The sequence below is a fragment of the Oncorhynchus kisutch genome, linkage group LG14, assembly GCF_002021735.2.
Source record: "Oncorhynchus kisutch isolate 150728-3 linkage group LG14, Okis_V2, whole genome shotgun sequence".
Classification (NCBI taxonomy): Eukaryota; Metazoa; Chordata; class Actinopteri; order Salmoniformes; family Salmonidae; genus Oncorhynchus; species Oncorhynchus kisutch.
Genome location: NC_034187.2, coordinates 87,673,034 through 87,696,824, shown reverse-complemented (window position 1 = coordinate 87,696,824; position 23,791 = coordinate 87,673,034). Strand labels below are relative to the sequence as shown.

At 52.7% G+C, this 23,791-nt stretch overlaps 1 protein-coding gene across 1 annotated transcript in view; it reads left to right on the top strand.

The window, feature by feature from the left end:
- Positions 1 to 11,945, top strand: part of LOC109904364 (transmembrane protein 64) — a 37,833-nt gene extending 25,888 nt beyond the window's left edge. The window contains exons 2-3 of the mRNA XM_031789137.1: positions 7,431 to 7,586; positions 11,001 to 11,945. Coding sequence (XP_031644997.1) covers positions 7,431 to 7,586; positions 11,001 to 11,189 — 345 coding nt within the window. The 3' untranslated portion in view covers positions 11,190 to 11,945. The remainder of the gene's footprint in view (positions 1 to 7,430; positions 7,587 to 11,000) is intronic.
- The last annotated feature ends 11,846 nt before the right edge of the window (positions 11,946 to 23,791 follow it).

The following is a 23,791-nucleotide window of genomic DNA, read 5'->3' as shown; positions in this document are numbered from 1 at the left end:
ACAGCTCCTACCCACAGCCTCTATACAGCTCCCACCCACAGCCTCTATACAGCTCCTACCCACCCACAGCCTCTATACAGCTCCTACCCACCCACAGCCTCTATACAGCTCCTACCCACCCACAGCCTCTATACAGCTCCTACCCACCCACAGCCTCTATACAGCTCCTACCCACCCACAGCCTCTATGCAGCTCCTACCCACAGCCTCTATGCAGCTCCTACCCACAGCCTCTATGCAGCTCCTACCCACAGCCTCTATGCAGCTCCTACCCACCCACAGCCTCTATGCAGCTCCTACCCACCCACAGCCTCTATGCAGCTCCTACCCACCCCACAGCCTCTATGCAGCTCCTACCCACCCACAGCCTCTATGCAGCTCCTACCCACCCACAGCCTCTATGCAGCTCCTACCCACCCACAGCCTCTATGCAGCTCCTACCCACAGCCTCTATACACGCCCTGCCCACAGCCTCTATGCAGCTCCTACCCACAGCCTCTATACAGCTCCTACCCACCCACAGCCTCTATGCAGTTCCTACCCACAGCCTCTATGCAGCTCCTACCCACAGCCTCTATGCAGCTCCTACCCACCCACAGCCTCTATGCAGCTCCTACCCACCCACAGCCTCTATGCAGCTCCTACCCACCCACAGCCTCTATGCAGCTCCTACCCACCCACAGCCTCTATGCAGCTCCTACCCACCCACAGCCTCTATGCAGCTCCTACCCACCCCACAGCCTCTATGCAGCTCCTACCCACCCACAGCCTCTATGCAGCTCCTACCCACAGCCTCTATGCAGCTCCTACCCACAGCCTCTATACACGCCCTGCCCACAGCCTCTATACACGCCCTGCCCACAGCCTCTATACACGCCCTGCCCACAGCCTCTATACACGCCCTGCCCACAGCCTCTATACACGCCCTGCCCTGCCCACAGCCTCTATACACGCCCTGCCCACATCCTCTATACACGCCCTGCCCTGCCCACAGCCTCTATACACGCCCTGCCCTGCACACAGCCTCTATACACGCCCTGCCCACAGCCTCTATACACGCCCAGCCCACAGCCTCTATACACGCCCCTGCCCTGCCCACAGCCTCTATACACGCCCTGCCCCACATCCTCTATACACGCCCTCTCCTACCCAGAGCCTCTATACACGCCCTGCCCAGAGCCTCTATACACGCCCTGCCCTACCCAGAGCCTCTATACACGCCCTGCCCTGCACACAGCCTCTATACACGCCCTGCCCTGCCCACAGCCTCTATACACGCCCTGCCCACATGTTGCATCCCAAATCACAACCTTTTCCCTACACAGTGCGCAGCTTTCATAGGGAATATGTTGCCATTGGGACGCAGTAGGAACAGACAGATGCCTGGGTGGAAAGTCCACACAGCGTAGATATCATAGCACCGTGCGTTTTGCTTAGCTTAGCACAAGATGACTGGGCGATTTGATATCTGCTGTACAGTGACATTCACAGCAGCGGACTAATGTGAAAGAACCACTGTCTTAAGGACAGACTCCATGCTGTGGGCCCCTCCCTCAGGGTGCAAGTTCAACCCTTTCAAGGAGAAACCTGGACGTAGGCCAGTCTAGCATGAATGTATATAGCCTGTGGAAGTGCTTTGCAACAACAAGACGTGCCTCTCTGCCTCTCTCTGCCTCTCTCTCGCTCGCTCTGCCTCCCTCTCTCTCTCTCTGCCTCTCTCTCGCTCTCTCTCGCTCTGCCTCCCTCTCTCTCGCTCTGCCGCTCTCTCTGCCTCCCTCTCTCTCTCTCTGCCTCCCTCTCTCTCGCTCTGTCTCCCTCTCTCTCGCTCTGCCTCCCTCTCTCTCGCTCTGCCTCCCTCTCTCTCGCTCTGCCTCCCTCTCTCTCGCTCTGCCTCCCTCCCTCTCGCTCTGCCTCCCTCTCTCTCGCTCTGCCTCCCTCTCTCTCGCTCTGCCTCCCTCTCTCTCGCTCTGCCTCCCTCTCTCTCGCTCTGCCTCCCTCTCTCTCGCTCTGCCGCTCTCTCTGCCTCCCTCTCTCTCTCTCTGCCTCCCTCTCTCTCGCTCTGTCTCCCTCTCTCTCGCTCTGCCTCCCTCTCTCTCGCTCTGCCTCCCTCTCTCTCGCTCTGCCTCCCTCTCTCTCGCTCTGCCTCCCTCCCTCTCGCTCTGCCTCCCTCTCTCTCGCTCTGCCTCCCTCTCTCTCGCTCTGCCTCCCTCTCTCTCGCTCTGCCCCTCTCTCGCTCTCTCCTCTCTCGCTCTGCCTCCCTCTCTCTCGCTCTGCCTCCCTCTCTCTCGCTCTGCCTCCCTCTCTCTCGCTCTGCTGCCTCCCTCTCTCTCGCTCTGCCTCCCTCTCTCTCGCTCTGCCTCCCTCTCTCTCGCTCTGCCTCCCTCTCTCTCGCTCTGCCTCCCTCTCTCTCGCTCTGCCTCCCTCTCTCTCGCTCTGCCTCCCTCTCTCTGCTCTGCCTCCCTCTCTCTCGCTCTGCCATCCACTCTCCCTCTCGCTCTGCCTCCCTCTCTCCTCGCTCTGCCTCCCTCTCTCTCGCTCTGCCTCCCTCTCTCTCGCTCTGCCTTCCTCTCTCTCGCTCTGGCCTCCCTCTCTCTCGCTCTGCCTTCTTCTCTCTCGCTCTGCCTCCCTCTCTCTCGCTCTGGCCTTCTTCTCTCTCGCTCTCTGCCGCTCTCTCGCTCTGCCTTCTTCTCTCTCGCTCTCTGCCTCTCTCTCGCTCTGCCTCTCTCTCTCTGCCCCCCTCTCTCTCACTCTGTCTCTCTCTGCCTCCCTCTCTCTCGCTCTGCCTCTCGCTCTGCCTCTCTCTCGCTCTGCCTCTCTCTCGCTCTGCCTCTCTCTCTCGCTCTGCCTCTCTCTCTCGCTCTGCCCCTCTCTCTCGCTCTGCCTCCCTCTCTCTCGCTCTGCCTCCCTCTCTCTCGCTCTGCCTCCCTCTCTCTCGCTCTGCCTCCCTCTCTCTCGCTCTGCCTCCCTCTCTCTCGCTCTGCCTCCCTCTCTCTCGCTCTGCCTCCCTCTCTCTCGCTCTGCCTCCCTCTCTCTCGCTCTGCCTCCCTCTCTCTCGCTCTGCCTCCCTCTCTCTCGCTCTGCCTCCCTCTCTCTCGCTCTGCCTCCCTCTCTCTCGCTCTGCCTCCCTCTCTCTCGCTCTGCCTCCCTCTCTCTCGCTCTGCCTCCCTCTCTCTCGCTCTGCCTCCCTCTCTCTCGCTCTGCCTCCCTCTCTCTCGCTCTGCCTCCCTCTCTCTCGCTCTGCCTCCCTCTCTCTCGCTCTGCCTCCCTCTCTCTCGCTCTGCCTCCCTCTCTCGCTCTGCCTCCCTCTCTCTCGCTCTGCCTCCCTCTCTCTCGCTCTGCCTCCCTCTCTCTCGCTCTGCCTCCCTCTCTCTCGCTCTGCCTCCCTCTCTCTCGCTCTGCCTCCCTCTCTCTCGCTCTGCCTCCCTCTCTCTCGCTCTGCCTCCCTCTCTCTCGCTCTGCCTCCCTCTCTCTCGCTCTGCCTCCCTCTCTCTCGCTCTGCCTTCCTTCTCTCGCTCTGCCTCCCTCTCTCTCGCTCTGCCTTCTTCTCTCTCGCTCTGCCTCCCTCTCTCTCGCTCTGCCTTCTTCTCTCTCGCTCTCTGCCGCTCTCTCGCTCTGCCTTCTTCTCTCTCGCTCTCTGCCTCTCTCTCGCTCTGCCTCTCGCTCTCTGCCTCTCTCTCGCTCTGCCTCTCTCTCTCTGCCTCCCTCTCTCTCACTCTGTCTCTCTCTGCCTCCTCTCTCTCGCTCTGCCTCTCGCTCTGCCTCTCTCTCGCTCTGCCTCTCTCTCGCTCTGCCTCTCTCTCGCTCTGCCTCTCTCTTCTCTCTCGCTCTGCCTCTCTCTCTCGCTCTGCCTCTCGCTCTTCTGCCTCTCTCTCGCTCTGCCTCTCTCTCTCTGCCTCCCTCTCTCTCACTCTGTCTCTCTCTGCCTCCCTCTCTCTCGCTCTGCCTCTCGCTCTGCCTCTCTCTCGCTCTGCCTCTCTCTCGCTCTGCCTCTCTCTCTCGCTCTGCCTCTCTCTCTCGCTCTGCCTCTCTCTCTCGCTCTGCCTCTCTCTCTCTCTCGCTCTGCCTCTCTCTCTCTCTCGCTCTGCCTCTCTCTCTCGCTCTGCCTCTCTCTCTCTCTCTCGCTCTGCCTCTCTCTCTCTCTCGCTCTGCCTCTCTCTCTCTCTCGCTCTGCCTCTCTCTCTCTCTCGCTCTGCCTCTCTCTCTCGCTCTCGCTCTGCCTCTCTCTCTCGCTCTCGCTCTGCCTCTCTCTCTCGCTCTGCCTCTCTCTCTCGCTCTGCCTCTCTCTCTCGCTCTGCCTCTCTCTCTCGCTCTGCCTCTCTCTCTCGCTCTGCCTCCCTCTCTCTCGCTCTGCCTCCCTCTCTCTCGCTCTGCCTCCCTCTCTCTCGCTCTCGCTCTGCCTCCCTCTCTCTCGCTCTCGCTCTGCCTCCCTCTCTCTCGCTCTCGCTCTGCCTCTCTCGCTCTCGCTCTGCCTCCCTCTCTCTCGCTCTCGCTCTGCCTCCCTCTCTCTCGCTCTGCCTCCCTCTCTCTCGCTCTCGCTCTGCCTCTCTCTCGCTCTGCCTCTCTCTCGCTCTGCCTTCTTCTCTCTCGCTCTGCCGCTCTCTCGCTCTGCCTTCTTCTCTCTCGCTCTCTGCCTCTCTCTCTCGCTCTGCCTCTCTCTCTCTCTCTGCCTCTCTCTCGCTCTGCCTCTCTCGCTCTGCCTCCCTCTCTCTCGCTCTGCCTCTCGCTCTGCCTCTCTCTCGCTCTGCCTCTCGCTCTGCCTCTCGCTCTGCCTCTCTCTCGCTCTGCCTCTCTCTCTCGCTCTGCCTCTCTCTCTCTCTCGCTCTGCCTCTCTCTCTCTCTCGCTCTGCCTCTCTCTCTCTCTCGCTCTGCCTCTCTCTCTCTCGCTCTGCCTCTCTCTCTCTCTCGCTCTGCCTCTCTCTCTCTCTCGCTCTGCCTCTCTCTCTCTCTCGCTCTGCCTCTCTCTCTCGCTCTCCTCTCTCTCTCTCGCTCTGCCTCTCTCTCTCTCTCGCTCTGCCTCTCTCTCTCTCTCGCTCTGCCTCTCTCTCTCTCTCTCGCTCTGCCTCTCTCTCTCTCTCTCGCTCTGCCTCTCTCTCTCTCTCTCGCTCTGCCTCTCTCTCTCGCTCTGCCTCTCTCTCTCTCTCTCGCTCTGCCTCTCTCTCTCTCTCTCGCTCTGCCTCTCTCTCTCTCTCTCGCTCTGCCTCTCTCTCGCTCTGCCTCTCTCTCTCTCTCTGCCTCCCTCTCTCGCTCTGCCTCCCTCTCTCGCTCTGCCTCCCTCTCTCGCTCTGCCTCCCTCTCTCGCTCTGCCTCCTCTCTCGCTCTGCCTCCCTCTCTCGCTCTGCCTCCCTCTCTCGCTCTGCCTCCCTCTCTCTCGCTCTGCCTCCCTCTCTCTCGCTCTGCCTCCCTCCCTCTCGCTCTGCCTCCCTCTCTCTCGCTCTGCCTCCCTCTCTCTCGCTCTGCCTCCCTCTCTCTCTCTTTCTTCCCCCACCACCAGTATCTGCTAGGCTAGTCATAATATATGCATTCTGTCTGTACCAAGGTCATATCTGGAGGCTCATGTTATCCTTCCTGGGACGTTCTAGGCCAAGGGGACTGAAACACATGTTTCTTTTTGGGCAGTTGTTCTATTGAGTAATCTAGTGATAAGAGATTAGTTAAGAGACTTAACATAGAGGCGCTTCACTAGTCTGTAGGAGAAACAATCAACCTGTTATCTGAAGGTCAATCACCTTTTCATCCGAGGTTGATTGTTTCACCTACAGACTAGCATCTTGTCCAGGGGGGTGATATTGTACATGAAGCTGCCTCACGCTACAGAAACAGGAAATAGGGCTCCTTCCCTAGAGGTAGGGCTCCTTCCCTAGAGGTAGGGCTCCTTCCCTAGAGGTAGGGCTCCTTCCCTAGAGGTAGGGCTCCTTCCCTAGAGGTAGGGCTCCTTCCCTAGAGGTAGGGCTCCTTCCCTAGAGGTAGGGCTCCTTCCCTAGAGGTAGGGCTCCTTCCCTAGAGGTAGGGCTCCTTCCCTAGAGGTAGGGCTCCTTCCCTAGAGGTAGGGCTCCTTCCCTAGAGGTAGGGCTCCTTCCCTAGAGGTAGGGCTCCTTCCCTAGAGGTAGGGCTCCTTCCCTAGAGGTAGGGCTCCTTCCCTAGAGGTAGGGCTCCTTCCCTAGAGGTAGGGCTCCTTCCCTAGAGGTAGGGCTCCTTCCCTAGAGGTAGGGCTCCTTCCCTAGAGGTAGGGCTCCTTCCCTAGAGGTAGGGCTCCTTCCCTAGAGGTAGGGCTCCTTCCCTAGAGGTAGGGCTCCTTCCCTAGAGGCAGGGCTCCTTCCCTAGAGGCAGGGCTCCTTCCCTAGAGGCAGGGCTCCTTCCCTAGAGGCAGGGCTCCTTCCCTAGAGCAGGGCTCCTTCCCTAGAGGCAGGGGCTCCTTCCCTAGAGGCAGGGGCTCCTTCCCTAGAGGCAGGGGCTCCTTCCCTAGAGGCAGGGGCTCCTTCCCTAGAGGCAGGGGCTCCTTCCCTAGAGGCAGGGGCTCCTTCCCTAGAGGCAGGGGCTCCTTCCCTAGAGGCAGGGGCTCCTTCCCTAGAGGCAGGGGCTCCTTCCCTAGAGGCAGGGGCTCCTTCCCTAGAGGCAGGGGCTCCTTCCCTAGAGGCAGGGGCTCCTTCCCTAGAGGCAGGGGCTCCTTCCCTAGAGGCAGGGGCTCCTTCCCTAGAGGCAGGGGCTCCTTCCCTAGAGGCAGGGGCTCCTTCCCTAGAGGCAGGGGCTCCTTCCCTAGAGGCAGGGGCTCCTTCCCTAGAGGCAGGGGCTCCTTCCCTAGAGGCAGGGGCTCCTTCCCTAGAGGCAGGGGCTCCTTCCCTAAGGCAGGGCTCCTTCCCTAGAGGCAGGGCTCCTTCCCTAGAGGCAGGGCTCCTTCCCTAGAGGCAGGGCTCCTTCCCTAGAGGCAGGGCTCCTTCCCTAGAGGCAGGGCTCCTTCCCTAGAGGCAGGGCTCCTTCCCTAGAGGCAGGGCTCCTTCCCTAGAGGCAGGGCTCCTTCCCTAGAGGCAGGGCTCCTTCCCTAGAGGCAGGGCTCCTTCCCTAGAGGCAGGGCTCCTTCCCTAGAGGCAGGGCTCCTTCCCTAGAGGCAGGGCTCCTTCCCTGGAGGTAGGGCTCCTTCCTAGAGGTAGGGCTCCTTCCCTGGAGGTAGGGCTCCTTCCCTGGAGGTAGGGCTCCTTCCCTAGAGGTAGGGCTCCTTCCCTAGAGGTAGGGCTCCTTCCCTAGAGGTAGGGCTCCTTCCCTAGAGGTAGGGCTCCTTCCCTAGAGGTAGGGCTCCTTCCCTAGAGGTAGGGCTCCTTCCCTAGAGGTAGGGCTCCTTCCCTAGAGGTAGGGCTCCTTCCCTAGAGGTAGGGCTCCTTCCCTAGAGGCCGTTCTGGGACAAGACTAACTGTGACTTTCAATATCTCTTCCTTTCAGATCACAGACGTGTCGTTGCCAAACTACCTGGTGGCGTCGTCAGTCGGCCTGCTGCCCACACAGCTCCTAAACTCCTACCTGGGCACCACGCTGCGCACCATGGAGGACGTCATCGCAGAACAGAGCATCAGCGGATACCTGGTCTTCAGTCTACAGGTGAGTCAGAACAGAGCATCAGAGGATACCTTGTCTACAGTCTACAGGTGAGTCAGAACAGAGCATCAGAAGATACCTTGTCTTCAGTCTACAGGTGAGTCAGAACAGAGCATCAGAGGATACCTTGTCTACAGGTGAGTCAGAACAGAGCATCAGAGGATACCTTGTCTTCAGTCTACAGGTGCGTCAGAGGATACCTTGTCTTCAGTCTACAGGTGCGTCAGAGGATACCTTGTCTTCAGTCTACAGGTGCGTCAGAGGATACCTTGTCTTCAGTCTACAGGTGCGTCAGAGGATACCTTGTCTTCAGTCTACAGGTGCGTCAGAGGATACCTTGTCTTCAGTCTACAGGTGCGTCAGAGGATACCTTGTCTTCAGTCTACAGGTGCGTCAGAGGATACCTTGTCTTCAGTCTACAGGTGTGTCAGAGGATACTTTGTCTACAGATGAAAAATAATGATCAGTAATAATACAATGGGATTCCTACTTAGTGCTTTTCAAATCCCCCAGAGGCGTCAGGTGAGTTGGCGGCGGGCCGTCAGGTGAGTTGGCGGCGGGCCGTCAGGTGAGTTGGCGGCGGGCCGTCAGGTGAGTTGGCGGCGGGCCGTCAGGTGAGTTGGCGGCGGGCCGTCAGGTGAGTTGGCGGCGGGCCGTCAGGTGAGTTGGCGGCGGGCCGTCAGGTGAGTTGGCGGCGGGCCGTCAGGTGAGTTGGCGGCGGGCCGTCAGGTGAGTTGGCGGCGGGCCGGGCCGTCAGGTGAGTTGGCGGCGGGCCGTCAGGTGAGTTGGCGGCGGGCCGTCAGGTGAGTTGGCGGCGGGCCGTCAGGTGAGTTGGCGGCGGGCCGTCAGGTGAGTTGGCGGCGGGCCGTCAGGTGAGTTGGCGGCGGGCCGTCAGGTGAGTTGGCGGCGGGCCGTCAGGTGAGTTGGCGGCGGGCCGTCAGGTGAGTTGCGGCGGGCCGTCAGGTGAGTTGGCGGCGGGCCGTCAGGTGAGTTGGCGGCGGGCCGTCAGGTGAGTTGGCGGCGGGCCGTCAGGTGAGTTGGCGGCGGGCCGTCAGGTGAGTTGGCGGCGGGCCGGCAGGTGAGTTGGCGGCAGGGGCGGCAGGTGAGTTGGCGGCAGGGGCGGCAGGTGAGTTGGCGGCAGGGGCGGCAGGTGAGTTGGCGGCAGGGGCGGCAGGTGAGTTGGCGGCAGGGGCGGCAGGTGAGTTGGCGGCAGGGGCGTCAGGTGAGTTGGCGGCAGGCCGTCAGACTAAAATATACAGCGCCTTTGTACCCCAGACATACAATTATCTGTGAGGTCCCTCGGTCGAGCTGTGAATTTCAAACACCAATTCAACCACAAAGAAGGGCACCTATTGGTAGATGGGTACAAATTACAAACCGACATTGAATATCCCTTTGAGCATGGTGAAGTTATTAATTACACTTTGGATGGTGTATCAGTACACCCAGTCACTACAAAGATACAGCCGTCCTTCCTAACTCAGTTGCCGGAGAGGAAGGAAACCGCTCAGGGATTTCACCATGAGGCCAATGGTGACTTTAAAACAGTTACAGAGTTTAATGGCTGTGATTGGAGAAAACTGAGGATGGATCAACAACATTGTAGTTACTCCACAATACTAACCTAAATGACTGGAAAGAAAGGAAGCCTACAGAATATTCCAACACATCCTGTTTGCAACTAACTTTTTGTCCTTTAATGCAAGTGTTGTGTTTGGTGCAAATCCAATACAACTCATTTCTGAGTAACACTCCATATTTTCAAGCTTAGTGGTGACTGCATCATGTTATTGGTATGCTTCTAATCATTTAAGGACTGGAGTTTTTCAGGATAAGAAAAGAAAGAGTGGAGCTAAGCACAGACAAAATTCTAGAAAACCTGGTTGTCTGCTTTCCACCAGACACTGGGAGATGAATTCACCTTTCAGCAGGACAAATAACCTTTAAACAAACACAAGATCAAATCTACACTGCAGTTGCTTACCAAGAAGACAGTGAATGAGTAGTTAGATTTTTTTAAGCAGATTTAAGACAAAACTGGTAAGACCTGAAAATGGTTGTCTTAGCGATGATCAGTAAACCAATTTGACAGAGCTTGAAGATTATTTTAGAACAATGGGCAAATGTTGCACATTCCAGGTGTGGATGGCTTGTAGAGACTTACCCAGAAAGACTCACAGCTACAATCACTGCCAAAAGTGCTTCTACCAAGTATTGACTCAGGGGTGTGAATACTTATGTAAATTAGAGATTTCTGTGTTTCATTTTCTATACATTTTGCAAAAATGTCAAACTGTTTCATTATGGGGTATTGTGTGTAGATGGATGAAGGGGGGAAACTGTTTCATTATGGGGTATTGTGTGTAGATGGATGAAGGGGGGAAACTGTTTCATTATGGGGTATTGTGTGTAGATGGATGAAGGGGGGAAACTATTTCATTATGGGGTATTGTGTGTAGATGGATGAAGGGAAACTGTTTCATTATGGGGTATTGTGTGTAGATGGATGAAGGAGGGAAACTGTTTCATTATGGGGTATTGTGTGTAGATGGATGAGGGGGGAAACTGTTTAATCCATTTTGAATTCAGGCTATAACACAACAAAATGTGGAATGAATCGAGGGGGATGAATTCGTTCTGAAGGCATTGTAGCGCCTTTATCTTCAGTCTGCAGCTGACCTAGGGGTCTGTCCCTAGGGGCCAGTGGCAGATTAAACCCCAGACGCAGATTAAACCTAGTCCTGGACTCAAGTACTGTATACTCACTAGATATTCTCAATTGAACGTGCCTCTTCGTCCAGGACCAGGCTTTATCTGTGTCCTGAAAACCGTCAACACTGCCCCCAAATACCTTTTAGTTTGTTTGTTTAGAAAGCCAGTTCTTGGTTCTTCAGGTCAGACACCTTTTTTTTTAACCTTTTTTTTCAAGAGAACATTCGATGAAGAACAACATGTTCATCGGCAACTAGACCCATAGGCAGCTACTGTAGCAGAAACAGAACATGTTGGATGGATGAAGAAATTAAACCTTTCATTGATCCTCATCAGTATAGGATCTTCTGACAGATAGCTTGCCTCGTCCTCTCTCAGATCCTCCATCAGCATAGGATGTTCTGACAGGTAGCTTGCCTCGTCCTCTCTCAGATCCTCAGTAGGGATCTTCTGATAGTTAGCTTGCCTCGTCCTCTCTCAGATCCTCAGTAGGGATCTTCTGATAGTTAGATTGCCTCATCCTCTCTCAGATCCTCAGTAGGGATCTTCTGACAGTTAGCTTGCCTCATCCTCTCTGATCCTCATCAGTATAGGCCTCATGTTCTACAGTAATTACATGGTTCTAAATAGTTTTGTCCTCGATGGTTCTCTCTCCCTCCTCTCATCAGTGGTTCTAAAGCACGGTTCTGTTTCCCTCTCTCTCAGATCATCATCAGTATAGGTCTGATGTTCTACGTGGTCCATCGGGCCCAGGTGGAGCTGAATGCGGCCATCGCTGCCTGTCAGATGGAGCTGAAGACATCACACATGAACGGCACTTCCACCAATCACAGCGGCTTCACGTACTGCAGCAAGAGGGCGTCGGCCGGGGGTGGGATCATCAACGTGGTCTGATAAATGTCTCAAAACCCTGATTGGACACGGGCGACTGGGATCGAACTGAACACTGATTGGCCAGTGTAGCATTTGTGATATCTGATAGGAGTGCCTTCCACGGTGAGGAGTCTGGAGTGAGGAGGACCTGCCAAATAGGGATGCTGATTGTTTGGATCTATAGGGCTTGTAGGTGCAGCTGAGGGGTGCCAGGTGTTTAGTTGTTCTCTTCACGGACTTGCGCTTCGAACACACCGACAGCGCCATTGCATTTTGGTACACCAGAATTACATTAATTTCCAATGAAACGGCATTGTGCAGCATTGCGTTAGAGGCAGTTGCAGTTCGTTCTGTGTGGTGCAGATGTTGGATTTATCGCAGGTACGAGTCAAACTGTATGAGTAGATGGCTTGACAGAAATGGGTGCAGAAGGTGAATGATAAACTGTTGTTACACACATATCCAGATGATGCTGTCGGTGTGTTGGAAGAGTTAACCGGAGTTCTGTATACAACACAGCTCACCATTCAGATCTCAACGAGGCTGTCTGTGTGTTGGAAGAGTTAACCAGAGTTCTCTATATAACACAGCTCACCATTCAGATCTCAGAGACCAATGGCTTCTCTTCTACAGTGTGGGACCAGGGGCCATTGGCTTCTCTTCTACAGTATGGGACCAGGGGCCAATGGCTTCTCTTCTCCAGTGTGGGGCCATTGGCTTCTCTTCTACAGTGTGGGACCAGGGGCCAATGGCTTCTCTTCTACAGTGTGGGACCAGGGGCCAATGGCTTCTCTTCTACAGTGTGGGACCAGGGGCCAATGGCTTCTCTTCTACAGTGTGGGACCAGGGGCCAATGGCTTCTCCTCTACAGTGTGGGACCAGGGGCCAATGGCTTCTCTTCTACAGTGTGGGACCAGGGGCCAATGGCTTCTCTTCTACAGTGTGGGACCAGGGGCCATTGGCTTCTCTTCTACAGTGTGGGACCAGGGGCCAATGGCTTCTCTTCTACAGTGTGAGACCAGGGGCCAATGGCTTCTCTTCTACAGTGTGGGACCAGGGGCCATTGGCTTCTCTTCTACAGTGTGGGGCCATTGGCTTCTCTTCTACAGTGTGGGGCCATTGGCTTCTCTTCTACAGTGTGGGGCCAATGGCTTCTCTTCTACAGTGTGGGGCCAATGGCTTCTCTTCTACAGTGTGGGGCCATTGGCTTCTCTTCTACAGTGTGGGACCAGGGGCCAATGGCTTCTCTTCTACAGTGTGGGGCCAATGGCTTCTCTTCTACAGTGTGGGGCCATTGGCTTCTCTTCTACAGTGTGGGACCAGGGGCACATGGCTTCTCTTCTACAGTGTGGGGCCATTGGCTTCTCTTCTACAGTGTGGGACCAGGGGCCATTGGCTTCTCATCTACAGTGTGGGACCAGGGGCCATTGGCTTCTCTTCTACAGTGTGGGACCAGGGGCCAATGGCTTCTCTTCTACAGTGTGGGACCATTGGCTTCTCTTCTACAGTGTGGGACCAGGGGCCAATGGCTTCTCTTCTACAGTGTGGGACCAGGGGCCAATGGCTTCTCTTCTACAGTGTGGGGCCAATGGCTTCTCTTCTACAGTGTGGGGCCATTGGCTTCTCTTCTACAGTGTGGGACCAGGGGCCAATGGCTTCTCTTCTACAGTGTGGGGCCATTGGCTTCTCTTCTACAGTGTGGGACCAGGGGCCAATGGCTTCTCTTCTACAGTGTGGGGCCAATGGCTTCTCTTCTACAGTGTGGGACCAGGGGCCAATGGCTTCTCTTCTACAGTGTGGGGCCATTGGCTTCTCTTCTACAGTGTGGGACCAGGGGCCAATGGCTTCTCTTCTACAGTGTGGGGCCAATGGCTTCTCTTCTACAGTGTGGGGCCAATGGCTTCTCTTCTACAGTGTGGGACCAGGGGCCATTGGCTTCTCTTCTACCGTGTGGGACCAGGGGCCATTGGCTTCTCTTCTACCGTGTGGGACCAGGGGCCATTGGCTTCTCTTCTACAGTGTGGGACCAGGGGCCAATGGCTTCTCTTCTACAGTGTGGGACCATTGGCTTCTCTTCTACAGTGTGGGACCATTGGCTTCTCTTCTACAGTGTGGGACCATTGGCTTCTCTTCTACAGTGTGGGACCATTGGCTTCTCTTCTACAGTGTGGGACCATTGGCTTCTCTTCTACAGTGTGGGGCCATTGGCTTCTCTTCTACAGTGTGGGACCAGGGGCCAATGGCTTCTCTTCTACAGTGTGGGGCCAATGGCTTCTCTTCTACAGTGTGGGACCAGGGGCCAATGGCTTCTCTTCTACAGTGTGGGGCCATTGGCTTCTCTTCTACAGTGTGGGACCAGGGGCCAATGGCTTCTCTTCTACAGTGTGGGGCCAATGGCTTCTCTTCTACAGTGTGGGACCAGGGGCCAATGGCTTCTCTTCTACAGTGTGGGGCCAGGGGCCAATGGCTTCTCTTCTACAGTGTGGGGCCAATGGCTTCTCTTCTACAGTGTGGGGCCAATGGCTTCTCTTCTACAGTGTGGGACCAGGGGCCAATGGCTTCTCTTCTACAGTGTGGGGCCAATGGCTTCTCTTCTACAGTGTGGGACCAGGGGCCAATGGCTTCTCTTCTCCAGTGTGGGACCAGGGGCCAATGGCTTCTCTTCTACAGTGTGGGACCAATGGCTTCTCTTCTCCAGTGTGGGGCCAGGGGCCAATGGCTTCTCTTCTACAGTGTGGGACCAGGGGCCAATGGCTTCTCTTCTACAGTGTGGGACCAATGGCTTCTCTTCTACAGTGTGGGACCAGGGGCCAATGGCTTCTCTTCTACAGTGTGGGGCCAATGGCTTCTCTTCTACAGTGTGGGGCCAATGGCTTCTCTTCTACAGTGTGGGACCAGGGGCCAATGGCTTCTCTTCTACAGTGTGGGGCCATTGGCTTCTCTTCTACAGTGTGGGACCAGGGGCCATTGGCTTCTCTTCTACAGTGTGGGACCAGGGGCCAATGGCTTCTCTTCTCCAGTGTGGGGCCAATGGCTTCTCTTCTACAGTGTGGGACCAGGGGCCAATGGCTTCTCTTCTACAGTGTGGGACCAGGGGCCAATGGCTTCTCTTCTACAGTGTGGGACGAGGGGCCAATGGCTTCTCTTCTACAGTGTGGGACCAGGGGCCAATGGCTTCTCTTCTACAGTGTGGGACCAGGGGCCAATGGCTTCTCTTCTACAGTGTGGGACCAGGGGCCAATGGCTTCTCTTCTCCAGTGTGGGACCAGGGGCCAATGGCTTCTCTTCTCCAGTGTGGGACCAGGGGCCAATGGCTTCTCTTCTACAGTGTGGGACCAGGGGCCAATGGCTTCTCTTCTACAGTGTGGGACCAGGGGCCAATGGCTTCTCTTCTCCAGTGTGGGACCAGGGGCCAATGGCTTCTCTTCTCCAGTGTGGGACCAGGGGCCAATGGCTTCTCTTCTACAGTGTGGGACCAGGGGCCAATGGCTTCTCTTCTCCAGTGTGGGACCAGGGGCCAATGGCTTCTCTTCTACAGTGTGGGACCAGGGGCCAATGGCTTCTCTTCTCCAGTGTGGGACCAGGGGCCAATGGCTTCTCTTCTCCAGTGTGGGACCAGGGGCCAATGGCTTCTCTTCTACAGTGTGGGACCAGGGGCCATTGGCTTCTCTTCTCCAGTGTGGGACCAGGGGCCAATGGCTTCTCTTCTCCAGTGTGGGACCAGAGGCCAATGGCTTCTCTTCTCCAGTGTGGGACCAGGGGCCAATGGCTTCTCTTCTCCAGTGTGGGGCCAATGGCTTCTCTTCTCCAGTGTGGGACCAGGGGCCAATGGCTTCTCTTCTCCAGTGTGGGACCAGGGGCCAATGGCTTCTCTTCTCCAGTGTGGGACCAGGGGCCAATGGCTTCTCTTCTCCAGTGTGGGACCAGGGGCCAATGGCTTCTCTTCTACAGTGTGGGACCAGGGGCCAATGGCTTCTCTTCTACAGTGTGGGACCAGGGGCCAATGGCTTCTCTTCTCCAGTGTGGGACCAGGGGCCAATGGCTTCTCTTCTCCAGTGTGGGACCAGGGGCCAATGGCTTCTCTTCTACAGTGTGGGACCAGGGGCCAATGGCTTCTCTTCTACAGTGTGGGACCAGGGGCCAATGGCTTCTCTTCTCCAGTGTGGGACCAGGGGCCAATGGCTTCTCTTCTACAGTGTGGGACCAGGGGCCAATGGCTTCTCTTCTACAGTGTGGGACCAGGGGCCAATGGCTTCTCTTCTACAGTGTGGGACCAGGGGCCAATGGCTTCTCTTCTACAGTGTGGGACCAGGGGCCAATGCGTTGAACTCATTTATAAATGATGAAATAAATAAATGGTACAGCACACAGTTTTTTTTATTTATTAATTTTTTCCTTGTTCTGTTCTTCTCTTTCACTTTATGTGTTTCCCAAACTCAGCCCTGGGCCCCCAGGGTCCACCTTCTACAAGATTTATTTATTGTAATTATTATTATTTTTGTACGAGGCGAGTCCGTTAAGAACAATTTCTTAATTACAATGACGGCCGGTTGTGATGCAGCCTGGAATCGAACCAGGGTGTCTGGAGTGACACTTCGAGCACTGAGCTGCACCACTTGGGAGCCCATTGGTTGGTTGATTTTATTTGAATCCGCTGTGTAGTGCTAGGGCAAAAAGCTAAACGTTCACCAGGGGGGGGCAGGACAGAGTTTGGGGAAACCCAGCAAAACCTACCTAGTATTTTATTTTCATTTCACCTTTATTTAACCAGGTAGGCCAGTTAAGAACAAGTTCTCATTTACAACTACGACATGGCCAAGATAAAGCAGTGCATCACAAACAACACGGAGATACCCATGGAATAAACAAGCGTACAGTCAATAACACAGTAAAGTCTATATACAGTGTGTGCAAATAGCGTGAGGAGGTAGGCAATAAATGGGCCATAGTAGCGAAGTACTTACAATTTAGCAGATTAACACTGGAGTGATAGATATTGATGTTCAAGTTAAAATACTGGTGTGCAAAAAAGTTAATTAAAAACAGTATGGGGATGAGGTAGGTAGATTGGGTGGGCTATTTACAGATGGACTATGTACTGCTGCAGCGATCAGATAGTTGATGTTTAAAGTCGGTGAGGGAAATGTAAGTCTCCAGCTTCAGCGATTTTTGCCATTCGCTCCGGTCACTGTCAGCAGAGAACTGGAAGGAAAGGTGGCCAAAGGAGGTGTTAGCTTTGGGGATGACCAGTGAGATATACAGTGAGGCAAAAAAGTATTTAGTCAGCCACCAATTGTGCAAGTTCTCCCACTTAAAAGATGAGTGGCCTGTAATTTTCATCATAGGTACACTTCAACTATTCCAGAAAATCACATTGTAGGATTTTTAATGAATTTATTTGCAAATTTATGTATAGTAGAGTATCAGTAGAATATCAAATCAAATGTATTTATATAGCCCTTCGTACATCAGCTGATATCTCAAAGTGCTGTACAGAAACCCAGCCTAAAACCCCAAACAGCAAGCAATGCAGGTGTAGAAGCACGGTGCTAATAGTATGAATGTGAAAACTAGGAGTTTTGTGTTCTGTTTCCATGTTCCATCCATCTCTTAATATTACAGTTTTTTTTGATTAATTTGTTTTTATTATGATTTGCAAAATATTGTAGGGACTTTTTGGGATAAGTTTGTCCGTAGTTTAATTCTCTTTAGGCACAATTAGAGACTGTCATTGCTATCAGTTCTGACTGGTGTTCATTAGTCTCCTTTCCACTAAATTGAACTTGTTCAATAAGAAACATTGGTTTTGAATAGGACCCAGGTCGGGGTTTGACATGGGGATCCTGTTCTGCCTGGCCAATAGGAACAGTTATGCTTTAGCCTGGCTGACCAATAGGAACAGTTCTGCTTTGGCCTGGCTGTCCAATAGCAACACTCCTGCTTTGGTCTGGCTGTCCAATAGCAACACTCCTGCTTTGGCCTGGCTGTCCAATAGCAACACTCCTGCTTTGGCCTGGTTGTCCAATAGCAACACTTCTGCTTTGGCCTGGCTGTCCAATAGCAACACTTCTGCTTTGGCCTGGCTGTCCAATAGCAACACTCCTGCTTTGGCCTGGTTGTCCAATAGCAACACTCCTGCTTTGGCCTGGCTGTCCAATAGGATCAGTTATGCTTTAGCCTGGCTGACCAATAGGAACAGTTCTGCTTTGGCCTGGCTGTCCAATAGCAACACTCCTGCTTTGGCCTGGTTGTCCAATAGCAACACTCCTGCTTTGGCCTGGTTGTCCAATAGCAACACTTCTGCTTTGGCCTGGCTGTCCAATAGCAACACTCCTGCTCTGGCCTGGCTGTCCAATAGCAACACTTCTGCTTTGGCCTGGCTGTCCAATAGCAACACTCCTGCTTTGGCCTGGCTGTCCAATAGCAACACTCCTGCTTTGGCATGGCTGTCCAATAGCAACACTCCTGCTCTGGCCTGCCTGTCCAATAGCAACACTCCTGCTCTGGCCTGCCTGTCCAATAGCAACACTCCTGCTCTGGCCTGGCTGTCCAATAGCAACACTTCTGCTTTGGCCTGGCTGTCCAATAGCAACACTCCTGCTTTGGCCTGGTTGTCCAATAGCAACACTCCTGCTCTGGCCTGGCTGTCCAATAGCAACACTCCTGCTCTGGCCTGGCTGTCCAATAGCAACACTTCTGCTTTGGCCTGGCTGTCGAATAGCAACACTCCTGCTTTGGCCTGGTTGTCCAATAGCAACACTCCTGCTTTGGCCTGGCTGTCCAATAGGATCAGTTATGCTTTAGCCTGGCTGACCAATAGGAACAGTTCTGCTTTGGCCTGGCTGTCCAATAGCAACACTCCTGCTCTGGCAGCTCTGCAGTTCTAACTGGAACAGATGGAAAGGAGAGACATTCTCAGCAGGGAATGTTGTTCTGTTCTGCCAAGGAGCCCCGAGAACATTATGGTCTGATTTAACCATTCGTTTTACTGTGGATATAGATACTTATGTACCTGTTTCCTCCAGCATCTTCACAAGGGCCTTTGCTGCTGTTCTGGGATTGATTTGCACTTTTCGAACCAAAGTACATTAATCTCTAGGAGACAGAATGAACACGTCTCCTTCCTGAGTGGTATGACGGCTGCATGGTCCCATGGTGTTTAAACTTGCGTACTATTGTTTGTACAGATGAACGTGGTACCTTCAGGCGTTTGGAAATTGCTCCCAAGGATGAACCAGACTTGTCGAGGTCTACAATTTTTTTCTGAGGTCTTGGCTGATTTCTTTTGATTTTCCCATGTCAAACAGAGGCACTGAGTTTGAAGGTAGGCCTTGAAATACATCCACAGGTACACCTCAAATTATGTCAATTAGCCTATCAGAAGCTTCTAAATCCATGATATCATTTTCTGGAATTTTCCAAGCTGTTTAAAGGCACAGTCAACTTAGTGTATGTAAACTTCTGACCCACTGGAGTTGTGATACAGTGACTTATAAGTGAAATAATCCATCTGCAAAAAATTGTTGGAAAGATCCACTCCAATTTGCATACCGCCCTAACAGATCCACAGATGATGCAATCTCTATTGTCCTTTCCCACCTGGACAAAAGGAACACCTGTGTGAGAATGCTGTTCATTGACTACAGCTCAGTGTTCAACACCATATTGCCGTCAAAGCTCATCAATAAGCTAAGGATCCTGGGACTAAACATCTCCCTCTGCAACTGGATCCTGGACTTCCTGACGGGCTACAAATAATCAAATGCCTATCCAGACTATTTGTATTGCCCCCTCATTTACACCACTGCTACGCTCTTATCTATGCAAAGTCATTTTAGTCTACCTACATGTACATATTATCTCCACTAACCGGTGCCCCCCGCACCGCACATTGACTCTGTACCGGTGCCCCCCGCACCGCACATTGACTCTGTACCGGTACCCCCCGCACCGTACATTGACTCTGTACCGGTACCCCCCGCACCGCACATTGACTCTGTACCGGTGCACCCCGCACCGCACATTGACTCTGTACCGGTACCCCCCGCACCGTACATTGACTCTGTACCGGTACCCCCCGCACCGCACATTGACTCTGTACCGGTGCACCCCGCACCGCACATTGACTCTGTACCGGTGCACCCCGCACCGCACATTGACTCTGTACCGGTACCCCCCGCACCGCACATTGACTCTGTACCGGTACCCCCCGCACCGCACATTGACTCTGTACCGGTGCCCCCCGCACCGCACATTGACTCTGTACCGGTACCCCCCGCACCGCACATTGACTCTGTACCGGTACCCCCCGCACCGTACATTGACTCTGTACCGGTACCTCCTGTAAATAGTCTCGCTGCTCTTTAATTACTTGTTACTTTTTATTTATTTTTCTTATTCATATTTTTTGAACTGCATTGTGGGTTAGGGGCTCGTAAGTAAACATTTCACTGTAAGGTCTATTACACCTGTTGTATTCAGCACATGTGACTAATAAAATTTGATTTGCATACAGGGATATAACCATAGATACCACATCTAGACACAGGGATATAACCATAGATACCACATCTACACACACACACCAGGCACTCTCTTCCATCCACCTATTCCATCTTTTCTCATTCTTCTTCTCTGGTTTTGGAAGCAGCTTCAGCGTATGGTTGTCTGTCTCAAAAAGCTGCTGAATACATCCTCAAGCTTTGTCAAGTTGGATGGGGAGTGTCGCTGCACAGCTATTTTCAGGTCTGTCCAGAGTTGTTAGATCGGGTTCAAGTCCAGGCTCAGGCTAGGCCACTCAAGTACATTGAGACTTGTCCCGAAGCCAGTCCTGTGTTGTCTTGGTTGTGTGCTTAGGGTCGTTGTCCTGTTGGATGGTGAACCTTTGCCCCAGTCTGAGGTCCTGAGGGCTCTGGAGCAGGTTTTCATCAAGAATCTCTCTGTCCTTTGCTTTGTTCATTTTTCCCCTCGATCCTGACTAGTCTCCCAGTCCCTGCCGCTGAAAAACATCCCCACAGCATGATGCTGCCACCACCATGCTTCACCGTAGGGATGGTGCCAGGTTTCCTCCAGACATGATGCTGCCACCACCATGCTTCACCGTAGGGATGGTGCCAGGTTTCCTCCCGACGTGATACTTGGCATTCAGGCCAAATAGTTCAATCTTGGTTTCATCAGACCAGAGAATGTTGTTTCTCAGAATGAGGTCTTCACTGTTTCTGATCCCAGATCTCTATGTGTATACCAGAATGAGGTCTTCACTGTTTCTGGAGAGAGAATAAGGCCTCCTCCATCCTGAATTTAGCAAAAATGTGATGACGGGACTGTATTGATGTTGATTGAACTGAACGATATTAACGGGCAGAATCATACATACCCTGTCTGGTACGTCATAGCCTGGATCCCAGATCTGTTTGCGCCGTGTTTCCAACTCCTATCTATGGTGACAGTGACCATTGGAGTTAGCCTGGATCCCAGATCCGTTTGTGCTTTTGCCTACTTCATGCTGACCTTCACGTCAAGACGAGGAGTGACAAGGTGGCACCAACAGACTGGTACCCAGGCTACATTGGAGTTGGCTAGACCGCACAAGCATATCTGGGATCCAGGCTAACAACCTGCCTTGCACCTCCCAGTACCAACATATCTATCTACTGTCACCTCCCAGTACCAACATATCTATCTACTGTCACCTCCCAGTACCAACATATCTATCTACTGTCACCTCCCAGTACCAACATATCTATCTACTGTCACCTCCCAGTACCAACATATCTATCTACTGTCACCTCCCAGTACCAACATATCTATCTACTGTCACCTCCCAGTACCAACATATCTATCTACTGTCACCTCCCAGTACCAACATATCTATCTACTGTCACCTCCCAGTACCAACATATCTATCTACTGTCACCTCCCAGTACCAACATATCTATCTACTGTCACCTCCCAGTACCAACATATCTATCTACTGTCACCTCCCAGTACCAACATATCTATCCACTGTCACCTCCCAGTACCAACATATCTATCCACTGTCACCTCCCAGTACCAACATATCTATCCACTGTCACCTCCCAGTACCAACATATCTATCCACTGTCACCTCCCAGTACCAACATATCTATCCACTGTCACCTCCCAGTACCAACATATCTATCCACTGTCACCTCCCAGTACCAACATATCTATCCACTGTCACCTCCCAGTACCAACATATCTATCTACTGTCACCTCCAAGTACCAACATATCTATCTACTGTCACCTCCCAGTACCAACATATCTATCTACTGTCACCTCCCAGTACCAACATATCTATCTACTGTCACCTCCCAGTACCAACATATCTATCTACTGTCACCTCCCAGTACCAACATATCTATCTACTGTCACCTCCCAGTACCAACATATCTATCTACTGTCACCTCCCAGTACCAACATATCTATCTACTGTCACCTCCCAGTACCAACATATCTATCTACTGTCACCTCCCAGTACCAACATATCTATCTACTGTCACCTCCCAGTACCAACATATCTATCTACTGTCACCTCCCAGTACCAACATATCTATCTACTGTCACCTCCCAGTACCAACATATCTATCTACTGTCACCTCCCAGTACCAACATATCTATCTACTGTCACCTCCCAGTACCAACATATCTATCTACTGTCACCTCCCAGTACCAACATATCTATCTACTGTCACCTCCCAGTACCAACATATCTATCTACTGTCACCTCCCAGTACCAACATATCTATCTACTGTCACCTCCCAGTACCAACATATCTATCTACTGTCACCTCCCAGTACCAACATATCTATCTACTGTCACCTCCCAGTACCAACATATCTATCTACTGTCACCTCCCAGTACCAACATATCTATCTACTGTCACCTCCCAGTACCAACATATCTATCTACTGTCACCTCCCAGTACCAACATATCTATCTACTGTCACCTCCCAGTACCAACATATCTATCTACTGTCACCTCCCAGTACCAACATATCTATCTACTGTCACCTCCCAGTACCAACATATCTATCTACTGTCACCTCCCAGTACCAACATATCTATCTACTGTCACCTCCCAGTACCAACATATCTATCTACTGTCACCTCCCAGTACCAACATATCTATCTACTGTCCACCTCCCAGTACCAACATATCTATCTACTGTCACCTCCCAGTACCAACATATCTATCTACTGTCACCTCCCAGTACCAACATATCTATCTACTGTCACCTCCCCAGTACCAACATATCTATCTACTGTCACCTCCCAGTACCAACATATCTATCTACTGTCACCTCCCAGTACCAACATATCTATCTACTGTCACCTCCCAGTACCAACATATCTATCTACTGTCACCCTCCCAGTACCAACATATCTATCTACTGTCACCTCCCAGTACCAACATATCTATCTACTGTCACCTCCCAGTACCAACATATCTATCTACTGTCACCTCCCAGTACCAACATATCTATCTACTGTCACCTCCCAGTACCAACATATCTATCTACTGTCACCTCCCAGTACCAACATATCTATCTACTGTCACCCTCCCAGTACCAACATATCTATCTACTGTCACCTCCCAGTACCAACATATCTATCTACTGTCACCTCCCAGTACCAACATATCTATCTACTGTCACCTCCCAGTACCAACATATCATATCTATCTACTGTCCACCTCCCAGTACCAACATATCTATCTACTGTCACCTCCCAGTACCAACATATCTATCTACTGTCACCTCCCAGTACCAACATATCTATCTACTGTCACCTCCCAGTACCAACATATCTATCTACTGTCACCTCCAGTACCAACATATCTATCTACTGTCACCTCCCAGTACCAACATATCTATCTACTGTCACCTCCCAGTACCAACATATCTATCTACTGTCACCTCCCAGTACCAACATATCTATCTACTGTCACCTCCCAGTACCAACATATCTATCTACTGTCACCTCCCAGTACCAACATATCTATCTACTGTCACCTCCCAGTACCAACATATCTATCTACTGTCACCTCCCAGTACCAACATATCTATCTACTGTCACCTCCCAGTACCTGTACCAACATATCTATCTACTGTCACCTCCCAGTACCTGTACCAACATATCGATCTACTGTCACCTCCCAGTACCTGTACCAACATATCGATCTACTGTCACCCTCTCAGTACCTGTAGAAACATATCTATCAGCTCATGATGACCAGAGAAGATCCAACGTGAGTGTGCCAAAGGGCACCTTATTCCCTAGATAAATGTACTCTATAGTCCCTGTTCAAAGTTAGTGCACAATATAGGACATATGGTGCTACTTGGGACGCAGCAGCCTGGGTGAAGGAACATCCAGGAAAACAGAGCTGCCAGCTAGCCAAACATCTGAACTATACAATTAGAATAGCTGTGTCCATTCTACTAATTATATATCTACGGTCTGAGCACTGGCAGCACATTGGAAAAGTTAAATAAAAGGTTTTCTTTATGTAATTGGAGAGGTCAGCAAGTCTTGACATGGGGTTGGCAGGACACATGATATTAAAGAAGCAACGCAAGTCATTAAAAGGAACCTCGT